The sequence below is a fragment of the Nothobranchius furzeri genome, chromosome 5, assembly GCF_043380555.1.
Source record: "Nothobranchius furzeri strain GRZ-AD chromosome 5, NfurGRZ-RIMD1, whole genome shotgun sequence".
NCBI classification, from domain to species: domain Eukaryota; kingdom Metazoa; phylum Chordata; class Actinopteri; order Cyprinodontiformes; family Nothobranchiidae; genus Nothobranchius; species Nothobranchius furzeri.
In genome coordinates this window covers 50581377-50608795 of record NC_091745.1, presented here as the reverse complement: position 1 = coordinate 50608795, position 27419 = coordinate 50581377, and the positions used below count along the sequence as shown (strand labels likewise).

The 27419-nt window shown below is 42.8% G+C and overlaps 1 protein-coding gene across 8 annotated transcripts in view; it reads left to right on the top strand.

Annotated features, from left to right (window-relative positions):
• The window catches only part of ubr5 (ubiquitin protein ligase E3 component n-recognin 5), a 91082-nt gene that overhangs the window by 43001 nt on the left and 20662 nt on the right, over window positions 1–27419 (top strand). For all 8 annotated transcript variants that reach the window (XM_015949314.3, XM_015949310.3, XM_015949313.3 and 5 more), the window contains 17 exons: window positions 4694–4904; window positions 5149–5275; window positions 5411–5562; window positions 5659–5754; window positions 7879–8002; window positions 8085–8182; window positions 10759–10916; window positions 10995–11086; window positions 11167–11313; window positions 16800–16918; window positions 17031–17157; window positions 18760–18889; window positions 18982–19142; window positions 19342–19581; window positions 22438–22561; window positions 23860–23971; window positions 24058–24189. In XM_015949314.3, the coding sequence (XP_015804800.1) occupies window positions 4694–4904; window positions 5149–5275; window positions 5411–5562; window positions 5659–5754; window positions 7879–8002; window positions 8085–8182; window positions 10759–10916; window positions 10995–11086; window positions 11167–11313; window positions 16800–16918; window positions 17031–17157; window positions 18760–18889; window positions 18982–19142; window positions 19342–19581; window positions 22438–22561; window positions 23860–23971; window positions 24058–24189 (2350 nt within the window). The remainder of the gene's footprint in view (window positions 1–4693; window positions 4905–5148; window positions 5276–5410; window positions 5563–5658; window positions 5755–7878; window positions 8003–8084; window positions 8183–10758; window positions 10917–10994; window positions 11087–11166; window positions 11314–16799; window positions 16919–17030; window positions 17158–18759; window positions 18890–18981; window positions 19143–19341; window positions 19582–22437; window positions 22562–23859; window positions 23972–24057; window positions 24190–27419) is intronic.

The following is a 27419-nucleotide window of genomic DNA, read 5'->3' as shown; positions in this document are numbered from 1 at the left end:
GGCACCACTGTTTTTCTGTAGATTATTGAAAGATACTGAGGAAGCCAGAAGCATCTTCTCTGCTAGCTGCTGTGTTATGAAACACACAATAAAAGTAAATACAGATTTTTGTTCTGAAGACGTTCACCATCCTTCCATGTCGGATTTAACATCAATGTTCCGATTAACTTGCATCTTGTCTGTGTCCAGCTGTTCGATCATCTCGTCGGCTAACCGGCTTGCAGCTGATGCAAGTTGAGTGACCAAGCTGCACCCCTCTGGTGCTCTTTGATATAATTTCTCCACTTCGTATTCCACAGAAAACAAATCTGATGGATTAGCAGAGGCTTCAGAAGCTTCATCTGACTAGTGACACGTTGTCGTCTGCCATAAGTTTAGGGTCTCATAACAAACAACGATGAGACCCTCTACAAAGAGGAGATACAGCATCTCACTCAGTGGTGTTTGAACAACCTGGTGCTCAACACCAGTACGACCAAGGAGGTCATAGTGGACTTCAGGAGGTCCAACAGGACAGAGCACCCACCTTTACTTATTTGGGGGGAGCTAGTAGAGCGTGTAGACAACATCAAATAACCTTGTCACTGAACACTTCCTTTCTGGTAAAGAAGGCTCAACAAAGACTCTTCTTCCTTAGGAAACTGAAGGGAGCCGGTCAGAATGTCAGTCAGCGCAACATCCATCTTTTATATCCTTGAAATTATTTAGCCTTTTTGCTCATTTTACTAGTGTGTGAATGGCCCCCTAAAGGGAAGGTTATGCATTGTTCTTTTTTTACTCTTCATGTTTTTATCATTCTATTTGTGGTCTTAGTGCCCTTAAAGCTGAGAGCTACCAACCAAATTGTGTTATGTGTATGCATAATGACAATAAAGAATTCAATGGTGCAGGATCACCGGAGATCCGCTACTGTTTACCCTAGTGTTTGTGGCGTGTTACCGGCATGATGTCATCAGCTTGTTCTGGCTCAGATCAGAAGCTATCTTCTGTTTTGAGAGTGTTTTTTTTTTTTAATCGCTGGATTTTCTTAAATTTTTAAAGTCACCTGAGGTCTAAATTTTGCTTCTGGATGCCATTTTAAAAATCTATTCTAAAAAGGACCCAACCACCACAGAAAAGTTGGTTAGAGGACTTGGTTTTGTCGTTTTTACACATGTAACTAACTTTTCCTTGGCTTTAAGCTCATTAAAGCTGCCACACTGGATGGCCACAGACTTGCATATCACCCTCACTTACACCATTTTTTGCCACAATTCTTTTCATGAGCAGGAATTTGTCCAGGGTTAGGGTGAGCCTAAAAATGCACAGTGTGGACCTGGCAATATAGACGATTACAACAGATGCAAGACTTTCACAAAACCACACATATATTATCTTTGTAAACCGAAAAACTGCTCAATAGGATTTTATTTGGTTTAGACATGGCGCTGCCTTGATACATTAAAAGTTTATTAACTTAAAAAACAAAGGTTGCAGTTGAAACTTGCTTTATTCTTCACACGCTTAATACATTCATGTGATTTTAGTAGATTCGGTTTAGCCCTGCTCGCTTACAGACACTTTGCTATAAATAATGTACGCACGGTCCTGTTCACACCAAACTGCACAAAGATGATTAGGGTTAGCCTAACCCTAACCCTTGGAACAGCTGAGAGGCTATATGCTGAGTTTTAAAACGATGCCCTCTAGACACACCAGAACTTTTTCCAACCAGCTACATCTCCATGATGCAACGTCAGATCCACACACAATTTCATGTTCTTTCTCGTGGATCACCATTAAACATGTTGGTTCTGTACCATTTCACCATGACCACGCCTCCCATATAAAAACAGGAAGCAGCTACAGTGTATGCTTAATAGGTTTGATTTTCACACAATTTTTTAAATCTGTAGTGGGAGCAGAGCACTAATGAATGTTTGGTAGAGGCTCACTCATTGTGTTATGTAGTGGTGACATGTGTGAGTTTACAGGACTTGTTGAAGAGGGTTTGGGGTGTTGATGACATGATGGTGCACACTGCTTGTGGTCACAACACTAGGCTGAAGTGGTACTGAGCTGCTAGGGCTGAATGACCTTTGTGCAGTTTTAATTAGGCCCAAGCAGCGACACTGCAAAGGCTTATTGTATCTGCTCTGTTTATTTTTCTATTAATTCTTCCGCCACCTAAAACGACATTTTTGAAGCCTTAACATTTTCCAATACTCACAAAGTCTAGCCTGAACACAGTCGGTGTGTGAATATTTTGTATTTTAACAACGTCACAAAAATCCCAAAGAAAATGGCTCAACTACACCCCTTGGAAGAAGAATCAGCTCCATAATGTAATTTTTTCATAGTAGAGGTATGAAATTTAGTACACTTGTAATAATTCAATTCAGTTCAGTTTATTTATAAAGCGCCAAATCAGGACCAGAGTCGTCTCAAGGACCTTCACACAGTAAATAATACAGGTCAGGTCATTAAGCCAATCAGTAACAAGTTTCCTATATAAGAAACCCAGCAGGTTGCATCGAGTCACTGACTAGTGTCAGTCTTTACAGCAATCCTCATACTAAGCAAGCATGCAGCGACAGTGAAGAGGAAAACTCCCTTTTAACAGGAAGAAACCTCCAGAGGATCCTGGCTCAGTATTGACCCTTTGCACCGACGTCACCTAATCACGTGGATCCACCATGGTGGACAGCAAAAGCATGTAAACAGTGAGCAACACCAGTACTAAACAAAGGGAAAAGTAGAGCCTGAAATAGTTTTTGCGATCATAACAAAAACAAAACAAAACTCCTCCAGCCTTCCTTCAACTAGTTCATGCCCAGTTCAGTTATCAGAAGAAGTAGCGCATCATAGGGCTCAGAGAGCGGTATGTTAACTAGCTTACCAACGTTAGCTTACGTTCTCTCTGCAGCTGTTCACCGATGTAAACATGTTGCTGACTTTGCCTAAATTCACCCCGCTGGATTTATAACATGTCATAAACAGCGTTTCACTTTACACCAAAGCTGATTTTTAAAAAGTCCGGATTCCTACCAGCTTCTGTTGTTGGTGGTGTTACCGGGTTCAGCTGCTGCTCTCACACCGGAATGAGAAGATCTCTGAACGCCAACGCTCATATAAATAAATAACGTAATTTTAACACACGTAATCATACATCGGAGCTTTAATATTGTTAATAATTGTCTCGCTTTACACTACAGTGGACGGAGCGCAGCCTCCGTGGTGAAATATCCATCCATCGGGATTATCAACAACTAGTATAAACACATCACATTTATCCCTGTCCCTGTCTTCCTCGTGAAATAAATGAATTTTAATCTTACCCGGTAAAAACATGTTCGCTGCAAATCTGAGGGCTGCTAGTCCGTTTGATTGATCGCTGCAGTTCATCTCCGTCCTCAGTCTCCATCAAAGTTATTAAAAAGAAAAAACGAGATGAGTTTACGTCCTTGTCTGTTAGTGCAGCCAACCACGCAGCAAGCTAAAACCATTTTACTGTCAAATCAACTAAATAAAAGTGATAAAAGGCTACAAACTGGCTCGTTTTGACTAGCTTCACTGGAGTTTCTACGGGTGTAAACGGTCTTTTTGCCGTCCAGCATGGCGTAGGGGGCGGTCACATGAGTGGCGTGACGTCACGTGCAAAGGGTCAATAAGCAGCCATCCGCCACGACTCACTGGGAATGTAGAAGACAGAACACACACGCACACACACACACACACACACACACACACACACACACTAGTATTTCTATGGTTACATTGTGATTTCTTAGTAAATATTGTATTTGGTGAGAGATGAACTTTATTGTATTTATCTTAGTGAATCTATAATTAAATGGGTAAACTAGTAGTAGCACATTCAATGTCAAAGAGAGTAAAATGTTATCAGGAGAGGGAGAATGTTTAAGTGGTTAGCAGCCGTGTGCTATCCGATGACCCCCTCCATGAGGGCACCACATCTCAGAAGTTCAGTAGCACTTTGCTGCGAGTGACAGCGGGAGTGAGCTGTCATACGGAGCTTGGTGCTGCAGAGCAGTCAAACAGAATTTACTGCAAAAGTTTAGATGTTACTTCTCTGTAGTTTAGTGGGCATTTATGTATAAAGCAGGGTGAGAAGGATGAATGACCAGCTGACAGCTCAGCTAAGGAGACCTGCAGCCGGAGTCTGACACCTAAGTGACGGTTTTAAAAACAAAGCTTCTTCTTTGAGTTGGGTCATGAGCTGACATAAAAAAAGAAATGTTTTTAACTTGTCAGCTTGGTTTGGGTCTACTCAGTGACGTATACTTTCAGGAGGTGCGCTCATGATGTTGCGTGTCCTGCTGGAGAGAGACGTCATGCGGTCTGCCTCACAATCCTGTACGACACACTGTGTGATCTGGGCTTAAGACGCTGTTAAAAGCACGTTTTGTCAGAGCAGTTGTGGGCGGAGTTTCACTGAAACAACCGTTTTATTTCCAGTATAATTTGAGGCTGACGAACATTACTCGTATTTAAGATAAATGACATCACAACAGTGCCAAAGGTGACATTTTATCATGTATTGTACCTACTTTTGCTCTCAAGGGGTTTAAAATATAAATATAAATATAAAAAAATATGAACGAACGACTTCTAAGCCACTTTCTAGGAGCAAAAAGTCATTCTGTCCTAGTTGATGATGATGGTTATGATGATGATGAACTTTAATCCTCAGAAACAGACACTGATGCAGCATGTGCTACGTTGTGACTATGAGGCCTGCCGACAGTATCTGATGAACCTTGAGCAAGCCTTCCTGTTGGAGCAGGGCAGCCATGCCCTCGGAGCACTTCTGAGTCATCGGTGTGATGGAAACCGAAACATCCTCCATGCGGCCGTCTCCGTTTGCTTTCCTGTTAGCAACAAAGAGACCAAAGAGGAGGAAGGTGAGTGTTGGGGTGGTTATGATTTAGTCATCTCCAGTAACAGAACCTGAAATGAAAGAGCTTTTTTTCCCCATTTGCTCGTTGGATTTCCATCATATTTAAAAGATTTTAATAGATGAGAAAACTAAATATTGATTAAACATCTAACCTGCCCTTCAGGTCTGAGGTCTGCACCCCTGTTAACAAAGCTGCCTGTTTCCTGCTGTGTCTTTTTCATAGTAATTACCGTGTTGTTTGATTTCAGAAGCTGAAAGGTCAGAGAGAAACACTTTTGCCGAGCGACTGTCTGCGGTAGAGGCCATTGCTAATGCCATCTCTGTGGTATCGAGCAACAGCTCTGGAAATAGAACCGGATCCTCCAGCAGCAGGGGGTAATTTGCATATTTTGAAGCAGAAAGTATACAAATTCAAAGGGTTTCTAAAAGAAAAGAACATTGCAGCTGTTACTCTTCAGTAACAATAAAGCAAATAAAATACTCATGATTTATTTGGAATATTGTAAACAGACTTCGTCTAAGAGAGATGATGAGGAGGTCTCTTAGAGCAGCAGGTCTTGGCCGGCATGAGTCTGGTCCATCATCTAGTGACCACCAAGACCCAGTCTCCCCTCCCATTGCTCCACCTAGTTGGGTTCCAGACCCCCCACCGATGGACCCTGGTGAGTGTGTTTTACTACAGCTGCAGTTTTATTTAAGCGTCTTTAAAAGGGAGCTTTAAGGTCATTATGTCAGTGATTTTTTTTTTGTTTCAACAGATGGTGACATTGACTTCATTTTAGCACCCGCTGTTGGTTCATTAACCACAGCTTCCACCGGTACCAGTCAAGGTCCCAGTACTTCCACCATACCAGGTACAAGGCTCCTTCGTAGCATGACCTTCACTGGAGAACAGATGAGAAATGTGCTTGTGTTGTTTCAAACGGGAGGCTTATGCATGGATAGATAATCTAAAGTTATGACTTCTCTATGTTTGTGGACTGTTGTCATGGAGACCCAAATCTGTGATGGCCTATGCATCCGTATCCATTGGAAATGTAGGGAACTTGAGATTAGCTGAACTTGTGCTGCTTGTGGTTTCTCTGACTAAACGAAAAAGAGAGGAGACAGAGTTTTTTTGGTTATTGGTCCCAGGTTGCGGAGTAAATCCGAAACAGGCCGACGCCCTCGTGTCTAAATCTCACCCTGAAGACCCACCTCATCCCTCTAGCTTTTTATGACTTGTATTTTCTCATTGCCACCACAAAACTTCCTTTATTGTACAGGGGTGGACCTTTAAAGCGCCCGAGCACCAATGGCGCTAAATTTTCTCGCCGGGCGGTAAATACTTGACGACTTACCGCCCGGGTGGCGCCCAAGCTTTATTTGTCATTTACACACCGGCTTTCACCTACATCATGGCCCCGCCCTGTAGGAAGCTGCCGTTTTCGTTTCGCGCGCGTCAACCTGCGCGCCTCTACCCACGTACTGCATTTGTACGATTCGTGCACGTACTGCACGATTCTAGTTATTGTCACGTGAACTATAAGTTCACTATTAAAGACGAAGTGGAACCACGCTAGAAACACACAAGCACGCAGGAAGATCGTGCCACCACAGGGATGGGATTTCTTGATGAAATCTCCGGCAAAACGCTTTAAAACTGGTGAGGAGAAGCGAGACAGTTCGAAACGGTATGAAGCAGAGAAGCGTGTGCGTAGGTGGAACGATTCTTGGCGGTTTAAAGAAGACGGGAGGCGCGGAGAATGGCCGTATTTGAGTTGAGTAGCGGCTCGCCTGGAAAACAGACGGAAGCAGCAGGGGAAGTGGCTGAAAGCCGGCGTTTACGCCGGGGACACACCGGCCGCGGAAGCGCCCGAAGCGAATCATCACTCACGAAGTCCCATTCGAGGCGCGCCTCGGCTCAGCTGTAGTTTTTCTTTTAATTACTTGGTGTCCTCCATTTTCTCAACTCTTTTCCTCTGTGTGTGTGTGTGTGTGTGTGTGTGAGAGAGAGAGAGAGAGAGAGAGAGAGAGAGAGAGAGAGAGAGAGAGAGAGAGAGAGAGAGAGAGAGAGAGAGAGAGAGAGAGAGAGAGAGAGAGAGAGAGAGAGAGAGAGAGAGAGAGAGAGAGAGAGAGAGAGAGAGAGAGAGAGAGAGAGAGAGAGAGAGAGAGAGAGAGAGAGAGAGAGAGAGAGAGAGAGAGAGAGAGAGAGAGAGAGAGAGAGAGAGAGAGAGAGAGAGAGAGAGAGAGAGAGAGAGAGAGAGAGAGAGAGAGAGATAAAACGGTTCAGTTGTTATTTTGACTCGTTTTGGCAGCTGACCAGCGGGGCCGGTAGATTCTTGGCAGTACCGGCCCGGCTGGCCAGTTGGTTTTGAAGTTAATGTCCACCCCTGTTGTATGTGTTTTTTTTATTGTACAGCACTTTATTTTTTTATTACTGCTTTATAAATACATTTGATTTTGATGAGGACACTTGTGTCACCCTAAATGACCATCAGGATACCTGCAAGTCTCCTGTTTAAGACAGGAGACTCCCATATTTTATCCCTCTTCCCACCCATTGTTTTATTTCTTGGAGACCCTACACACACACACACACAGACCTGAGTAGCTGCCCACCCCCTGTGTTTTCCAATCTAAACTATCACCTGCAGTGGTATTGTAATTCCAGCCTCCTAAACGTTTATTTGACTCCGATTCCAGAGATGTTTATAGGGACAGACTCGTAACTGATCTATAAATAAGGAAGCTGTATAAACATTTTCCCCGACATAGGTAGGCTAGAAAAGTCGGTAGTCCTTTTATCATTTTATTTGCTCAAGTATGCTTCACCTTTCTCCCATTAGAAAAGGCCACCCCGACGCTGTGCTACAGAATATTTTTGAAGCTGTCTCGTGTGAGAGGCTGCTTTAGTTCTCTGGCGGCATCATGAACTGGATGTTCTTGGAGTGTTTGACTATTTTGTGACCCACTCACTGTTTTGTGTGTTTGAGCAGGACCTTCAAACGAGCCATCTGTGGTGGAGTCTAAAGACAGGAAGGCCAATGCTCACCTTATCCTGAAGCTGATGTGTGATAGTGTTGTCCTGAGGCCACACCTACGAGAGCTGCTCTCTGCCAAGTAAGCTTTGTTAGCTTTATTAGTCTCAGTCTTTCAGCTGCCTCTCTAACATGCTTACATATATTATTGTGCCTCCTCACAGGGATGCTAGAGGAATGACGCCATTCATGCTGGCTGTCAGTGGGAGAGCCTACCCAGCAGCTATCACCGTGCTCGAAGCGGCTCAAAAAATTGCCAAGAGTAAGTCAACAAGTTGGCATTTAGCTGTCAACGAGTTTGTCGTGTTTCTCATTAGTCACTGACCTGTATCAAAATGCATTTACACTATAAAAGCAACACATTTCTCAGGGTTCCCGCGGGGTCTTAAAAAGTCTTTAAAGCATCAAATTTAGGAATTTGGAAAGAATACCTTAAAAAGTCTTGAATTTTGGCAACTAGGTTGTAACATTTGTGCTGTATGTAAATTATCCGTACTGTATTTGTCCTCTAAGGTTTCATTTGTCAACCACAATCATTTTTATTAAATAACGTAGCATAAATAAAGAACCATTAATAGAAAACGCATTGCAGCCTCGGGTCAAAATACCCCAAACTCACGCTACAGCAGCGATACAAAACGGTAAATAAAACAGACCTCCAGCAGAGGAGGAACGTGGAATATCTCAGCAGACCATGAGAACGGCTGACTGGTGCCTAGGGCTGGGTGGACCTCTTTGGGACTGAGTGAAAACATTCAGTAGGTACCGGTTGTCAGAAATAAAGTATTAAAATGGGCCACCGTGGGTCACATGACTGATCCCGAGTCACGCTATGCGTGGAGGAGACCTTTCAACAACACTTCTCTGCAGTACGCAGATGAAAATGCTAAAAAACTCAAACGTTTGGTGCGTTTAGCTAAAGTGAGCAGCAGCTAAATGCCACACCAGCGAGATGATTGGTGCAGCGAAAATCAGGAACAGCAACAGTTAAACAAAGCACCTGGTTGTACAGGACAGCATCCTGAGAGCTGGAACATGGGAAGTCTTCGACTGCAGAAACATAAACCCGAGTCCATCACCTTCCAAAACACTGGAGGAGTGTGAGGGTGGAGGCTGATTAAAGCAGAAACGGGACAAAAAACAGCTGTTTAGCTGCATAATAACTGCAGTTCAGCAGATTGTTACTGCTGTTACTGACAGGAAGTCAGCATCCATGACGGCTAGTTTGTACATATGTTTACATGTTGAGCCTCTACTGTTTGCTCTGTAGCTGTGCTCTGTTTTTGCTTAGAAAAACAGTCAAATAAGTATAATAAAAATAAATATATTAAAAACAGTAACAACAAAACCCTTAAGTAGTTTGTTATTCTTTTGAAAATGAAAAAATATAGATTTCAACCAAAGTTTTGTTAAGGCACCACCATCAGAAATCAGGTACTGGTAAGTAGGGCTGCTCGATTATGGCAAAAACAATAATCACGATTATGGTGACTGAAATTGAGATCACGATTATTTAGGACGATTTTTCTATTTATGTTGATTTTATTTGTTTTTATTAAGTCATAAAATTGCTCAGGGCACAATCAGGACAAAAATAAGAAACAAGATGATCACTAAAATAACTCCTGATTCCCAGTATAAAAAGACCAATATACTTACAGCTCATAGTCTATGACCCAAGGGCTATAGACCTTGGTTTAACTCATTTAAGTCTAACCAGTACAGACCCAAATACCAATATCTTGCAAATACTGACAGCAAGAATTATACAGTGGCATTTATAACAAATACATGCAAATAAATTGATGTTCACAAAATGTTGCATAATACGTATTGAGTCGCGTCAAGGTGCTGTAGGAGAGTGCACTAGCACCGTATCCTCAGAGAGATTAGTTATTAGTTATCAGCGTGAGGAACTTTTTTCTACCTTATTTATAAACTATTTATTTACAGGTCCATCAGTTAATGTAATAAATGTCCCAACCACAGCTGCATCCCCCACCCCCCAACCCGGTCTCACAGCAATCGGGGCAAGCTGCACGTATGTTTAGCGCGCCGCACGCGCACATTTAGCCGTTTTTATCGGCTCAGGAGTCCGCAGGTGCGGTGTGTGTCACTCACTCTGGTTAATCCAACAAGGAGCCGGCTCTGAGCGCCGTTTCTGTAGCGACTGACACATCACTACATCATTCCCTTTCCTAATGTCCTGAAGAACGGTCCGGAGAGCAGGCGGAGTGTTTAGCTAACATGCAAGAAATGTCGACGACAGTTATCCAGAAAGTAGCTAAGGGTTACCGGAGATGTTTCTGAGGTGTTTGCTAGGTACTTTTAAGTTAAAAAGTCAAGAAGGGGGTCTGAAAAGCTGCTAGAAATAGCGTCAAAGTCGCCAAGTTGGTAACACTGTGGGAGGAGCGCTTCATTTGTAACTCAGGGCAGCGCAAGTGGGAGGAACAAATAATCGGCTTGTTTTGTTTTTTATAATCGTTCAAAACTCAGATCGTAATCGTGATTAAAATTCGATTAATTGAGCAGCCCTACTGGTAAGGTAGAAATACCTCGTGGTACCCAGCCCTTTATATTTTAAAGGTGTTTTACGTTACCATAGCGACCTTTCTGTGAAAGCTCAAACCGCTCTGCTATTGTTCTCTACCGATGAACACAAGCTCAGCTGTGAAATGGGTAGCGATGTTTTATATATGTGATCTTAAAAAGTCCTGAATTTAACTTGATGAAACCTGATTTCTGTATTGTTGGATGATATCTGGAACGATGCCGTTTCCAGCCTCTAGCTCTTATCCTTACCGTTTGGTTTTTTTTCCTCGCTTGTCCCGAACACAGTGGGTGACCCGAGCATGATGGAGAAAGAGGATGCAGATTCTGTGTTCATGGAAATGATTTGTCCCTCGGGAACCAACCCAGACGATTCTCCACTTTATGTTCTTTGTTGCAACGACACCTGCAGCTTCACTTGGACCGGTGCTGAGCACATTAACCAGGTCAGCCCCACAGGATACAGTTATGCTGACGATGAGTCTGAACACTGGATACGAGGAAATCATTCTGCTTTTATTTAGGACATATTTGAGTGTCGAACTTGTGGTTTGCTGGAATCTCTCTGCTGCTGCACTGAGTGTGCAAGAGTATGTCACAAAGGACACGACTGCAAGTAAGTCTTTTTTCAGCAGTCCTTCGTAAGGACCTGAGCGACTTATTTCATTACTGATCCCAAACCTTTTGTTGTCTCAGGCTGAAGAGGACTTCTCCCACAGCGTACTGTGACTGTTGGGAGAAATGCAAGTGTAAAACACTTATAGCTGGCCAGAAGGCTGCTCGACTGGATTTATTGTACAGGTTACTCACAACCACAAACCTGGTCACCACGCCTAACAGCAGGTAAGCTTTCAGTCCCGGAATCTACCATCCATCTTTTGGTCTATATTAGTAAGTACATGTGAGCAAATTGGCATGGCTTTGTCTAGAACTGTGTGTCACGCTTGTAACTCCGAAATGACCACACTGGCTCGGCTTCCTGACGACAGGCGCTTCTCTTGTTTATTAAACGCCGTGAAAACTACACACAGAAAAACAGTAGCTTCAAAACTTCATTCTTTGAAGATAAATATATGCTTTAGCAAGAAAAAGAAATACCTCATGGCCGCGTGCCACTTCGGAGGTCCAAATTCAGTACGATCAGTCTTCCTGTTTCTAATTAACACACAAAATAAGTACAATACTACACATAGCAAATATTTACAATATTGCACACAAACACAACAAGTTACCTGAGTAATTGGCAGCGCAGGTTCTGCAGATGGCTCAGACAAAGCGGTTCTCGTGCTTCCTCATACACATACAAGTCACATCTCACATCTCACATCACTTCTCGCGGTAACTCGGTGAGGAAGATACCACTTGTTCCAAAATAAAAGACACAGATTTACGATACAAACAAATATTATATATTCTAACTTCTGGAACCAAATTTGAGTAATTTTATGACACTTACACTCCCACCAAATCACCCCTTACTTTCTTAAGGTGATTTTCTAAGTAGTGTCATTGTTAGAGTCTGTTTTAGTATACTCGTCAGTCTCAAGTAAGTTCACGACTTTGTGAATAGGTCTTTCTAGATAGATTATCCTTGTCAGTGGTTTTCCTTTGTCAAAAGTAGTTTCACTAGTCTTTAGTTTCACCTTTCGAACCTTGTCATCTGGGCTCTTCAGAGCTTCTACTACTAGGGCAAGCTTCCATTTACATCTTGGTGCGTTGTCATCCTGTAGTATCACAATGTCATTCATTTGTAGGTTTCGTGTAACTTTATGCCACTTCTGCCGCGATCCAGATCCCATTTGCACGCAGTTCATTGATAGTCATGCCTCTTCCTTGATGATGTACACGTTCATGATAGTGTTTGACGAGTAGAGCTGACAAATGGGACTCCTTTGGAAGAATTGCAGGGTGTTTTACATCAGGATGCAAGGACGATTGGGATAATCTACCCCCTACCCTGAGAACTTCTGATTTATCAAGAAAAGCGTTCAACTGCTTTAGTTTACTTTGCTTGTGCAAAGAATTTCCATGTTGAGATTTGATTTTCTTTATTTCCTCAGAAAAAACATCGTTTTGCACTAGCTTGATCATGAATAGCTCAGTGTCCTTTCTCTCTTCAAGATCAGTCTCTTTGTTTGTCTTTTGTTGAATACCTCTGTACTCTTTGATGAATCGTTTTAGTCTGGCTATAGCTCTTACAGCTTTCATCCAACTGGAGAACTTCTTTAGACGCTCTAGCAGTGGGTTTGCTTCCTTTGAACACACTGAATGCGTATGACCTCTACGGAGTTCTGGATCTGTTTCCTCAACTTCTCCCACCATTTCCTCTTTAACTGGAAGATCTTGTCTCAAAATGTCTTCCTGAGAGACTGGATTGTCGTCCGTTGCATGCTCGGAGAAATCAGATTCCAAAGCCCTTATTACATCAGCTGGACTAACTTCCTTTACTTGAGTTTTGCATACAAAACACACTTGTTGCTGGAGGTTCACTGTGGGTTGTGGCGCAGGAGTTACTTCACAAACAATGATCCTGTGACTTGTGCCAATGACATCACTGTCATTTTCAATCTGAGACGAGCAGCCAACTATGCTCCAGCCGAGATCAGTTAACTGTGCGTATGGTTGGTTGTCCTTGCCCGCAATAACCTTTCGTGGTAGAAGGGCTTGTTGACAGTTGTATCCAATAAGTAGACCAACTTTACATTCAAGCAAAGGAGGTAGTTTATCTACTAGGCTTTCTAGATGAACCCACTTTAAGGCGGTTTTAGATGTTGGTATATGTGATCGGTTCACAGGAATAAACTCCCTTGTATAAACTGGTGGTAAGGTGATTCTCTTTTCATGTGTATACCCCCTCACTTGAAGGTTTACCAGCTTCTCACATGGTATAACTGTTGATTTTGCAGACATGGTGGATAGTTGCAGATTGGTTTTACTTTTATCTGTGTCAAGATCTTGAGCTATTTCATCTAAAATAAAGGATGTATCACTCTGAGAATCGAGCAGTGCATACACCAACACTTCCCTGTCAGGGTCGTTTCTAGATGAAACCCAGACAGGTAGTATAGAGGATGTTAACGTATTTGAGGTGGCTTGAGTTGCTCTGTTAGAGATTGCCGTGGCTGGTTCACCTCCTTCTTTGGCGTTTTCTTCGTGTTTGTCTTGAGGGTTATCATCAGTTGCAGGTATTACTCTTTTACATTCAACAAACTTGTCGTCGTGAAGACACGTTGGATGCCTCCTTTGACATTTTTCACATGTGCTTAATCTTTTATCACACCTTTTCGAAAGATGTCCACCTTTCAAACATCCAAAACACAGCCTTTCCGCTTGTACAAATTTGACGCGTTCTTGGACAGTTTTTTCTCTGAACTTGAAACATTTATCAAGTGAGTGACCCCTTTTCTTACAGAAAAAGCAAATTACAGCATTCACGTGACCTGAGGGGGTTGAATGGTTCGAATTTACTGTTAATGTTTTTGCTTGAAAGACTTGGTTACGTAACTGTTTTGGTTTACTTGTTTCCAAATCCTTCAGGGCTTGCATTGAAGCTATGGGATCACATGCTAAGTCAGCTTCAGTGGATACAAAATCCACAAATGAGTAAAATGGTGGATACTGTCCACTAATATTTTTTCTCATTTCCATGGCTGCACGATTCCATCTTGTCGTCAACCAGTCTGGAAGTTTCAGCAAGAGTTTCTGAATTTCCATACAGTCATTGAGAACATGTAAGGACTGTATCTGTGACATTGCAGCTTCACAACTTTTAAGGAAATCTGCAAAATCTCTAAGCTCATTTCCATCCTTTGAGCTTATTTTAGGCCAACTGTGAAGCTTGTCTCTAAAACATTTTCCCATGATGAACAGGTCTCCAAAGCGCTTTTCCAACACTTCCCAAGCTGCATCGTATGCTGCATCTGTGCCCACTAGGAGAAAGCCTTCAACTGCTCTCTTTGCGGGTCCACCAAGGTACTTCCTGAGATAGTAGAGTCTTTCATTCTTTGGAATGTTTTTCCTGTCAATCAAGGTTTCAAATGACAACTGCCAGTCTTTGAATTTTAGAGGATCACCAGTAAATAGTGTAGGTTCTGGAGTTGGCAGACGGTTAGCGCTTATTGCTTCAGCTAGAACGCCAACTAGATCCAGATTAGACTGTGGCTGATTTGCAGCAGCAGAAACTTGTATGGCTTGAGGGATAAATGGTGGACTTGATGCTTTGAGTGGTTGGCTAATGGTCACCTGAGGTGGTACACCAGGATTTCGTTGAGATTGGTTTATGACTGTAGGAATGTTTGGAACAAATGCAGGGCTTGTGGCATCTTGGAGATGAGCTGCAGTTTGAACTTGAGGGGGGACGTTTAATGGGATGCATATAGCTTGGGTTACACTCTCTGCTTTAATGCTCTGTGATGAGCTCTGACTTCCAGAAACACTCTCAGCTTCATCATAAACCTTTACTCGAGCCTTTGCAGCATTTAACCTTTTAACTTCATCCAAACGTTTAATCTTTCTACGCTGCTCTTCTATTTCTTGCAGCCTTTCAAAGTGCTCACGTTCCAATTTCTGTAGCTTGGCTGCTTCCCTCTCCTGTTCTTCCATTACAGCTAATATCTCCTGAGATGCAGCTGCCTCTGCTTCAGCTTCCATTCTTTTGATAGGTTGTGAGCCTGAGTGATCTGAACCACGTTTAGACCGATGGGATTTTGACCCTGATTTAGTCCTTTCAGATCCTAAGCATGACCCAAAGTCTGGCCATGGCTCTTCATCACCTTCTGTGAATTCCTCCCGTAGCTGCTTTTCAGCTCTTTCTAAAATGAATCCAGAAAGTGATGTGCAGGCATCTACTTTGCGTCGTACATCTGCATCTGGAGTTGTTATGTGCCTTATTTGTTCATAAATGGTTTGAACATCTTTGCAGGTACCACTTATGTTGTTAATCAGCTCCTGTAATTCACTCTCTGGAGCTTCTTTCCTTAATAACACTTTGCTCAATCTCGCTTCATATCTCCACTTTTCAAAAACAACTGCGTATTTGTGTTTGAGACCTTTAAGCTTCTCCTCTTGAAGCTCTTTACCCTTTTCAGTGAGTGTTCTTACTCTTTCACCCCTGCGAACAGTCTGCCTTTCTGCAGCTTGCTGAGTACCATCTTCTCCTTCAGTAAATGCTCCAGCTTCATCTTCATGATCTTTGTCGGCCATCTTGTGAGTCAAGTCAAATGTCAGTCAATTCTCTGTATCTGAATTTCAAAATACTCTAACAATATAACCTTTAAGTAACAATGACCTTCACTCAACACAGATGCACTCCTACTTAAACCATGTAAGCGTAATTCCGTTTGACCTTAAACAGATTGCACAAGGCACTTTAACAACAATGTTTTCCTTTTGAGATATTGTAGCAATTACAAAACCATTGACAAATGTGCTATAGAAGCTTAATGTGGTTCTTTAAACTTGACTTAATTACCACCCTTCTTTCACTTTTAGCACTGTCCTTTGTTAATTTCCACCATACAACAATTAAGTAACATTATTGCTGTGGTCGGCAGCGGTGAGCTTAGGTAATGGCGCCCTCTTGTGGCAAGCCGCAGTACCGTCATTTACTGCCGTTCCCGTCGTCTTCTTCTGCCGTTGGCTTCTCACCGGCTCAAGCTGGACGAGTTTTCACTGTAACTCCGAAATGACCACACTGGCTCGGCTTCCTGACAACAGGCGCTTCTCTTGTTTATTAAACGCCGTGAAAACTACACACAGAAAAACAGTAGCTTCAAAACTTCATTCTTTGAAGATAAATATATGCTTTAGCAAGAAAAAGAAATACCTCGTGGCCGCGTGCCACTTCGGAGGTCCAAATTCAGTACGATCAGTCTTCCTGTTTCTAATTAACACACAAAATAAGTACAATACTACACATAGCAAATATTACACACAAACACAACAAGTTACCTGAGTAATTGGCAGCGCAGGTGCTGCAGATGGCTCAGACAAAGCGGTTTCCCTGTTTCTCGAGTAATTGGCAGCGCAGGTGCTGCGGATGGCTCAGACAAAGCGGTTCTCGTGCTTCCTCATACACATACAAGTCACATCTCACATCACTTCTCGCGGTAACTCGGTGAGGAAGATACCACTTGTTCCAAAATAAAAGACACAGATTTACGATACAAACAAATATTATATATTCTAACTTCTGGAACCAAATTTGAGTAATTTTATGACACTTACAAATAAAATATATAAAAGTGTTATTCCTTCAAGTTCCTTTCATTTTGATAAATAATGGAGTTATACCTTTATGTCAAATGCACGTGACTTATGTTCCTGTGTAGGGGAGAGCATATATTACTGTTCCTGGTGCAGACTGTTGCCAGGCAAAGTGTTGAGCACTGTCAGTACAGGCCGCCACGCATCAGGGAGGACCGGAACCGCAAGGCTGCTAATGCAGAGGGTAGGTTCCATTCATGCACTCATGTAGTCATGATTTCAGTTTAAATTCATGTAATACTTTATTTAGAGCTTATCTGCATCATTTCTCACGAAGCTTTGGTGTCTGTCTTCAGACTCTGATATGCCGGACCATGACCTTGAACCGCCTCGCTTTGCTCAGCTGGCTCTGGAGAGGGTGCTGCAGGACTGGAATGCCCTCAAATCTATGATCATGTTTGGTTCTCAGGAAAACAAGGACCCGTAAGTACTGAAGCAAAGTTAAAGAACAACCTGGCAGTTATGGCTTGCTTTTAGCGCCCCCCCCCCCCCCCCCCCCCCCCCTAGTGTCCGTTTTAATTCATGGTCCTAAAACCTGAAGAGAGTCTCATCCTTGCTGTGCACCTGTGTTTTTTACAGCCTGGCCTGCCGGACTCGACCTCTGTGTCGTCTATAGAGAGGACGAGTCTGGATACTCAGAGAGCACTATGAGGGGCAGGTCTAGCCAGCTCAGAAAAAAGGCGACTAACAACGCTGTCGTTTTTTTTTTTTTTTTTTTTAGTTGTAGTCAAAAATGGCGTGTGGCGACGGTGCAAACATCTTTCTTTAGAGGAAAGGCGCTTGTTGTTGGTGTTTTGAAGACATGTCTAAGTCATTATGAAGAGAGGAAAGAGCCACAGCGTGCTCCGCTTCAGACGACGTCTTCGTTGAAAATGAGAATACGATCCATGCTTCCCTTTAGAAACTTGGTGCTTTGAGCAGGACTAACTTCAGATGAGCCGAGTCAAAGGTCCGTTTGTCAACGCGTCTTAAAAGGAACCAGGTTACAAAACTTTGTGGTTCTTAAGATAAATGTTAGTATCAGTTATATTGAAGTGGTGTAAAAAACCTTAATGTCTTCATTTTGGAGAATCAAAGGAGCGTTGCTTCAATCTGCATACAAAGCAAGCTAAAAGGAAGTCCGTAACGAGTCCCGCACACTTTGTCCCACCATCGCGTAATCTTTGTGAAAACACATGATCGCCTCTCATTACCCCATCAGACTGACCATATAAACGACCAAAGCTCCATTGTGCTGCTTTAGCTGTACAGCAAAGTAACGCTGGAGTTTTAAGAAGGGGCTGGAGATGCAGGAACGTTTGGTTGATCCTTCCTCAATTGCTGGCTAGATAGGAGGAACAACCACCGGGTTCTTCTCTTCATCTAACCCAGAAGTGAAAGGAGTAATGTGCTTGCTGGTAGTGTTGCTGTTTAATCCTCCTGATGAGTAAATCTCACGCTCAGTGGCTGAAGGTGATAAAAAGGCTTCTGTGTTTTTTTTCCACTGGTCAGTCCTGAAGTGTCCGGGTGGAACGCGTAACTTTAATGTTGCTACCACGCTCTGCGGTGGTTAGCGTTTATGAATCTATCATGATTCAGCTCGTGTCACATGGCGATGCATCGATGAAATAGTGAAACTCACACCTCTAATTAGAAAATAGTTGGTTTAGCTTTGATTTCTGACTTTTGTACATCTGAGTAGAAAAGTCTTAACGTTTACAACCGATAGCATTCAAAAACGTTTTTATTTAGATTTTCGGTTCAATCTAAAATGTGTGTTGTTGACTTATTCACAGTAAAAAGAGACTCCTCCAGGTTATTACACACATCAATACAAACAAAAATCGAGTTGTAAAATATTTCCTGCAAGAATCTAATTTTATCTGATTTTTGCACACATCACAACATAAGAGGGCATTCCATCACCTAATGTGTTTCATCCCCTTTAAAACACAGATTTAAAGCAAAGCTCAGCAATGTCTTACAAAGTATTTGGGACAGAAAGAGAAATAGCCCTTGATATATTGCTTTTTCTGTATTTCTTAGACTTAGTGCCAGCAGCAGAATTGCCCATCTCCTGCCTGAGGAGCAGGTCTACTTGAACCAGCAGAGCGGTACCATTCGCCTTGACTGTTTCACACACTGCCTCATCGTGAAGTGTGCTCCTGACATCACTGTAAGTCCAGCTCCACAAACATTACCTGTTAAGGGGTGCAGCCTTTCTTTTGTGGTTACCCTTGTTAACGTTTCCTTTTCCTCTTCTCTCAGTTTATAGACACTTTACTGGGAACTCTGGTTAAAGAGCTGCAGAACAAGTACACGCCTGGCCGCAGGGAGGAGGCGGTCATGGTCACGCGGAGGTTCCTGCGCTCTGTAGCTCGGGTGTTTGTTATCCTCAGTGTGGAGATGGCATCATCCAAGAAGAAGAAGTAAGAAAACAGTGTGCAGATGAATCAGAATTAGTGATGTAATCTTTGGTCTGGTTGCATGTTGGTAAAAAAGTACCCTAACACTAATTCTGGTGTATTTTACATGTGAATGGCAGTTTTCTGCCTAATTTAAAACATTTATTGTTGGGATTGTATTTCTACCGTTGCTAATCCCATCTTCCCCCACCCCCCAACACAGCAACTTCATCCCCCAGCCCATTGGGAAGTGTCGGCGTGTTTTCCAGGCTTTGCTGCCCTATGCTGTGGAGGAGCTGTGTAACGTGGCAGAGTCACTGATTGTTCCGGTGCGAATGGGCATCGCTAGACCGACAGCTCCTTTCACGTTGGCCAGCACTAGCATAGATGCTGTTCAGGGCAGCGAGGAGCTTTTCTCTGTGGAGCCACTACCTCCCAGACCCTCACCAGACCAGTCCAGCAGGTTGGTCTAAACCAGTCACGTAACTCTACATTACCTTCATTGTTTAGTTCTTATCTTGCACACAGAGTAGCAAAGATTAACTTTTTACCTTGTTTGCTGACAGTTTCTGCGTCACACAGTCGCAATCACCAGAGCTTCGCCAGTGTAGATTCGCTGTTTATCTGGGGGCAGTTGAGGGCGACATCGTCCCCATCCTCATTTTGATGGTGTTTAAGTAGTCGTAACAACATTTGAGCGATGCCTACCGAACAGAATGTCCTCACGTGTTTGACATTTATATCTGTTAACAGGTTTTGTACTGACATCTGTCATTTACATGTTAAACCTGCTTTTATTTCTACAATTCTTATAAAGAAGAATCAGTGGGATTTTCTGCATGAGGTTTAAACGGTCACTGCTCAGAAAAACATAATAAACTGTTTAGAAAATCCTCAGAGGCTTTAGAGCATGACTGTTCCTTTAAGACACGTTTGTGGCTGAATGTTTACAGAGTAGTGAGAGCAGGAGCTGCAGCTTTTTCTCAGCTGTTTGTCAGACTTAGGGTTGTGTGATTGGACCAGTTATTCAACCATCGACGAGGCTGAGCCATCCAACAGTCGTTTTTACAAGAGGTGATTTGTTTATTTACCGATAAGTTTAATGATTCATGCAGGTGCACAGATATTTTAAACATCACGTACAGACCAAAATAAACAGACATGTGACTATCTGAGGTCCAGAGCCTGTGCCAAGCTCCCTACAGACATTAGATTATGACCAGCAGGTGAACAGTTCACTAGGGCTGCAGCTATTGAATCTTTTTGTAATCGAGTACTCTAATAAATTACTCTTTTGTGTTTGTAAACCATTATATCAAATAGCATGTTATAAAATATGAAAGACCTCTTAAAATGAGCAAGCAATTGCCAGTTATTCAAGTTTTATTCAAAATTAGTTTTCAAAACTTCAGCACTTCAACTTTACTTCACAGTAAACAAATGCGAGCGACTGCGGCCCAAACAGCACCAGAACCGCTCACGGCGCATGCGCAAACATGGCTCGCCAGCTGTTTCCCTATTAACACACGTCAGTTTTAATTTCTACACTTTTTTTCTCACACAACAACAAGGATTGTCGACAAAGCATGTTTGCCGTGGTTATGTCAAATGATACTGATCACACAACATTTATTTACTTTATTTCATTTTCCTCTCATAAATACCTGAGTCCACCTGTAGCAATCCCGAGGGACAAGAGACATCCATAACAACACAGTAAAAAGTCCGACGTGTTGTGTAAAAAACTGCTATTTTTGCACATTTTTCGGTCCGACGTGTTGCTACCAGAAGCACAATGTGAGCTGAAACTGAGTGCTACAAATGAAAAAAGTCGCACAGTGTCCGAATATATAGCGGACCTCTGAGTCCGCTTGCAGAAGTGACATTTACAGGTGTAAAGGCCTTACGAAGTGAAAAATGGTCCCACACCTTTGACATTTTCTGTCTTTTTCGCACTCCACCGGGGTCCATGTTGTCCGCCATGGCTTAAGAGAAAGTTAAGTTACATTCGCTACTCGCGTGTGCATTCAGTGCAGTGTGTATGTGCGTCACTTATTTCGGTCCGGGTGAAACATGACCCCGGGCGATCGCAAAGCCATGAATTAATTAAACATGAATTAAATGAAGCCTCGAGGAAGAGAATTTGACTCTAGGCTTTTTTGTACTCGAATTATTCGAGGTACTCGAGGAATCGTTTCAGCCCTACAGTTCAGGTTCACACGGAACAGAAGGGATGTGCGTTCGGGCTGCAGCAGGTGAAATGTTCCTGATTCAAGATAAATCGTTAAAATGTTACTGGAGCACTCTGCTCAGTTTGTGTGGACTAAATATTAATTAAAAATAAATGGAAATTTAGTATTGAATGTTTATTATTACTTTAAAAAAGGAAAAGTGGATCACATGACCTCTAGCTGCGAGCAAAAGCACCTACATCAGAGTTTTCGATTAAACTCATAAAAGACAGATAACCAGGAGGTAGAGCGGGTTGACCAGTGATCAGAAGGTTGCAGGTTCGATCCCGGCTCTGACCAGAGAAGGCTGCTGTTGTGTTCTTGGGTAAGACCCTTAACCCGCCTTGCCTGCTGGTGGTGGTTGACAGCCCCGCCTCTGTCAGTGTGCCCCAGGGCAGCTGTAGCTACATCGTAGCTCATCACCACCAGTGGGTGAATGGCAGATTGTGCTGTAAAGGGCCTTGGGGGGGTTCTAGGACCCTAGAAGGCGCTAGAGTTCCACCAAACACAACATTAAACGTATGCACTACATCTGTGTTAGCACATCGGTCCATGCAGCGTCGCTGGACTGATGATTGGAGGTTGGTGTTCTACATATCGCCCATCCCTAGTTAATAAACCACTGTTTCATCGCTGAACAAATGTGACATTATTAAGATTTTAGCTTGCCTCACGTTTGTAGGCGTCTGCTGCTCTCAGGTGTGCAGATGTATAACAGCACAGCAGCTGAGATCGGTGAAACATGTCCATACCACGGACGTTTGTTGGAAGAGAGAAGGGTCTGGCGTGTTTTCTCAAACACTGAATTCATCCAAGCAAGGCACTTAATCCAGATCTTTAGTAGCCGATAGCTGATCGTAGCTTTGTTGTGTGTGTCACTGTAACTGGTGTACCAGGAAATGGTGTGCTGACAAAGGTTCCTCTTTGTTTGAAACGTATTTTTTCTAATTAATCATAATCAACTCGTTATATTCACACCCTTAAGAAAACCCTATTTCTAAACGAGCTTGTCGTAAGTAGAGATCTACAGAGAGAAACTAACAGGAAGAAGGGACTCGCATGTAACACGTTTCATTCTTTTTTCCTAGCTCCAGCCAAACGGCTGCCTCTTACATCATCAGGAACCCCCAGCCTCGACGCAGCAGCCAGTCTCAGCCGGTCAGGGGACGGGACGAGGAACAGGATGACATCGTGTCAGCAGATGTGGAAGAGGTGGGGGCTTTAGAAGAGCTTTGGCCACGACTGATTGAATATTGTTGACCCATTCTTACAACTGACCCATGTAGGTTACTGCTGCCCACAGATAAAGGCAGCTGATAGTTTGAATGGGTTTTAGTGAAACGTCCTCGTGTGTACATGTACTAACCCACATGGATTAACTAGTGGTCATAAGAGCTGAGCCGTTTCATCACATAAGCTGTACGTGCTGCATCGTCTTTAATATTTTTCCACTGGGTGGACTCTGATGAACTCAGAAATTGTTTATTGAACGCATCTCCGTGCTGATTCACTTTTGGAGCCACCCTCCTCTAGAAAACCACAGCAACGTTTAAACATCTGCTGATGAATTATACAGATGTGGAGCCAATATTTCACAGCTGAGTGGTTCCAAACACAGATGCTGTGAGACATTGTGATATTGAGCATCATGCTGTTTAAGGATTTGACCAAAGCTAATTTCTCCACACATCCATGTATAAAACTTATGTATAATAAAGTTTTGGCTAGGTACAGTGGTCCTTCGTTTACCGTGAGGATTACGTTCTAAAAATAAACCACAAAGGGGGAAATCCAACAAGTAGCCATCTTTATTTTTTTTTTAATAATTATTATAAAAACACTCACTGAAGTCCTATCTCTGGTGAAATTCATCTGTGCTTGTGACTCATTCCCATGGGGAGTGGCGAGCTGCAGCTCTGGCCACGCTCAGGACCCCCAACCCAACCCATTAAAGCGGGGGGTCAAGCAGGAAGGCATTGGATCCCACTGTTAGTCTTTGGGGTTCAAATACCGCTCAGGGCATACCAATCTCCCAGGGCGGGGACACTACCACTAGGCCACTGAGCTGGACACACGTCATAACCCTAACTCAGTGCGTTGGGTTCGGTTTGGGTCCAGCATTCCTCTCCATCCCGCCCCTGCTTGCTGCCAAATCTGTGCATTTCCAAACCAGGGGAAACTCCAGATGTGTACTCCCCAAGCAAGGACTTTCAAATATGTCACATCTAATGCTTCTCCTCACAGCCACAGACATTTTCTCTTTTTAGACACAAACTGTTCAAACAGCAGCCGGCTCCAGACTGTGATTGGTTATTTTCCCATCTAGTCCTGCCTGTCACAATTGTTGATTGGTTAGTTTATCTGTTTGCCTGTCTTTTCCATTTTCTGATTTTATTTTCGTTTATTTTCGCACCTTAGTTATCGGCAGAACAGTGAATCAGCAAAGCCAGGAAGGAGGAGCGAGGTACTACTTTAGTTCTGCATATATGATCTGATCTTGTTTTTCTCAGGTTGAGGTTGTAGAGGGGGTAGCAGGGGAGGAGGACCATCATGATGACCAAGAGGAACAGGGAGAAGAGAATGCTGAAGCTGAGGGGCAGCATGATGAGCACGATGATGATGGTGAGACATCAAATTACTCTGAAGCAGACTGTTACCCCTCTAAGTAAACTGTTTCCTGAATGCCATCATGTCATCTCTGCCTGTAGGAAGTGACATGGAGTTGGACCTGTTGGCAGCAGCTGAGACGGAGAGTGATAGTGAAAGTAACCACAGCAATCAGGATAACGCAAGCGGCCGCAGGAGTGTCGTCACTGCAGCGACTGCCGGCTCTGAAGCAGGTTAGCCGCTCTTCCTGATTTACCAAAATGTTATAAACCTGTACTTCAGGAAGCTCAGTCTCATTGATCTTTATAGTAAAACCATATTCTCCCATCAACAAAGACAAAAACCAGCTGTTGCAAAGCTTATTATATATATAAAACTAAATCCAGATGAGTCCTCTGTAGGGCAACATTTTGGATTGTGTTTAGAGAGCTAATGATACAGCAGACATCATGGTCTCTGGCTGAATACTTGATGTATTTCATTTGCAGGCAGTAGGGTGTTGTTGGCATTTCCTATGTTTGGTAGGAGCTCCTCTTTACTTCGCTGCATACACAGATGTCAGGGCAGGAGTGAATTTGCAAAGTGCACACACCGTATCCCTGAGTTCCCTAGTCTTTAATATTTCACTGCTGTTTCCTCTCTGAACTAATAGTTCTCTTTCATCCAATAACAAACTAACCCTAACCCTCTCATATGGGTCTGTGGTGTGTTTGCTGTCTTTGGGTGTGCACATTGTTTTAATTCTACTAATAATGATGGAGTTGATATTTTACTTAACATGCTTTGTTCCCTTAGACTGTGACAACAATTTCATGTTGTTCATTTTTTCTAGGGATGTTTTTAATTGCAATAAAGAATTTAAAGGAGCAATATGTAAGAAATTTACAGTGACATCACAAATCAGCCGTGTTGGAAGGGAGGTTTTTCTCCTTTCTAAAAACTAAAGAGGGATGTAGTTACTGTTTACAACCAGTGAGCTGGTGACGTCGGGGTCTGTGACTAGCTAAAGCTGAAGCGGTATTTGTGATTCGATCCCTGCTGGCACAAAGCTCCGCAGTTGTGTTTTCCAACCTTTTATGTACGCCGAGCCATTTTCTCACACAAGTACCCCCTTTAGCCAGACATGTTGATGATTCTCCAAACGTAGAACTTACAACTAGTAATACAACGGACTGATCTGCCGTGATTTGCACGGATCTTTCTCTGTGGTTCGGTATGCAGGTGGTCCGCTTTTTGGTTATGTGAAGGACCGAGACGCCACCTGTTCAGTCCAAATGAGAACGGCACTGCAGTGGTCATGGCGGCAAACGCGGAGGGCAGCTGCATTGTTTAATACACATGTATGGGAGCCTTTTGGCTTCCTTGTAAAATACAATAATACAGTTGATGGCAGCAGCATCCTTCTCAACAGACCTGCTCAGTGCCTCCTTGCCCAGCTTGCCTCCCTTCCTCGTTGCCACTTATTGAGGAAGCAAAGGATTTGAACTATGAGTGACGTAATATTAAACCATTTCTTATTCATGTGCTTGCTGAAAACATTGTGATTTTGGTAAATAAATAAAAGAAATGACTGCTTTAACAGGTGTTATCTGAACACATTTAAAACGAGTGTTTTAAAGTCAGTGTGTCGGGATTATTTTCTCTGCTCCCTGTTACCTATTAACTAGGGATGCCCCATAATATCGTTCTACTGATATCAGTCCATATTAGCCTTAAAATGTACAATTGTAAAATATCGGTATTGGTTTTTACTCTTAGTGACCCAACCTTTACATACCATGCACATATTATACATCAAACTCTTCGGCTCCATCTCCTCTCCCCAAAATATGACAGATCTTACGTTTAGTTTTATTTGGTTTAAATCGTTAATGATTAGGAATTTGCCCTGTGAAGAGGATCTGATGTCCTTGGCTCACATAGCAGTGTAGCTAGCAGCTAGCAAAGCAACTGAAACAAGCACAAGAATCCTCATCCAATCTTCCATCCGTCTTGCTTTTCTTAAACGAAGATCTTTATTAATGTTTTATCACCTTAACTACAATATACAGAACTAGACAAAAACGTTTCTGACTAATATACAAGTCTTAGCATGTGTACGCTTACATTTTATAAGTAACTTTAACACGCACAAACATTCCAGACAAAGACAAATGTTCTCCTAGACATGAACATATAAAGATAAATCAGCGTGTTCATGATCCATTTATTCTCGTGTTTCCATTAAATGTGAGCACACTGAAAGCGGAGGAAACAAACGTCTGAGGTGAGAGCGCTCGCTCGGTCATGTTTCACACAGGCAGTATAACAAAGATTGTTTGTAAAAGCAAGATCTCACTTTGATCTGTCTTCAAAGCTTACAACCTTTTTCCTTTCATTACCTCATCTATGGCCAAAAGGCGTTCCAGAGAGTTTGTCAGCATTGTCTCAAGGAGAATATCGTTCATTTGCTGTTGGAGACTAAACAAACCTATTACTAACTTAAATCCAAGTACCTGCATTTGTGTACGGATGATGTTTAAATCTTACGCATTCGTGATAGGAGAGATGTGATGTTAGCACCCTAAATGATCTGGAGCATCTATACTAATAACGAGTCACGTTCCTGCTTTTTAAACTAACAGCATAAGAACATCTGAGTTGGACACTGAGCTCAGCGCAGCTCGCTGTCAGTGCGTACGTAAGGTGGACAGCGAGCTGAACATGTGTAGAATGGGCTTGGACCGCGTTGGTCACCGGCAGCAGCAGAACCAGAACCATGCAGGAAGGTTCCTCCCACTGAAGCGAGTGCTTCCAAACCCTTTTCTCTCAGAGAGACGTGTCACTTAGAAATGTTCCTGATTATGAAACTTAGGCTGAATAGTGCTTGTTCCTGTCTCCAATGATGCATCCATGAGCCTGTCTGAGGAAAAGTCCAGAACCTCACATCCTCTTCAGCTCAGAAAGCTCCTATAGAGACATCTGATTACACACAAGCTATGTAATCGGGATATTAGAAGTCCCATGTATACAGTGGCAACTCTTGTTACTTGTGCATGTAAACGGGTTATTCAGACTTATTCAGAAACCCGAATACTGACCCTAGCCCGATTAAAACCCGAAAACTGGCTGCATGTAATCCTAGTCACTGTTGATGCTCGAGCACAACGTGGTTACTTATAATACGGATGTTCCGATCACGTGTTTTTGCTCCCAATCTGATTCCAAGTATCTGTCGTTACCGGGTCCTGATCTGATGCTTTTCAGGAGAGCATTAAAACAAGGCAGCACATCCAGGTTGTCCTTTAAGTTTCACTTTCATTTGTTGAAGAAGTGCTTTGTTTAGAAAAATGTTAATATTAAGAATCTACAATGAACAAAAATATAAACGCAGCACTTTTGCTTTTGCTCCCATTTTTCATGAGCTGAACTCAAACATCTGAAAATGTGTCTACATACACAAAAGACCCATGACTCTCAAACA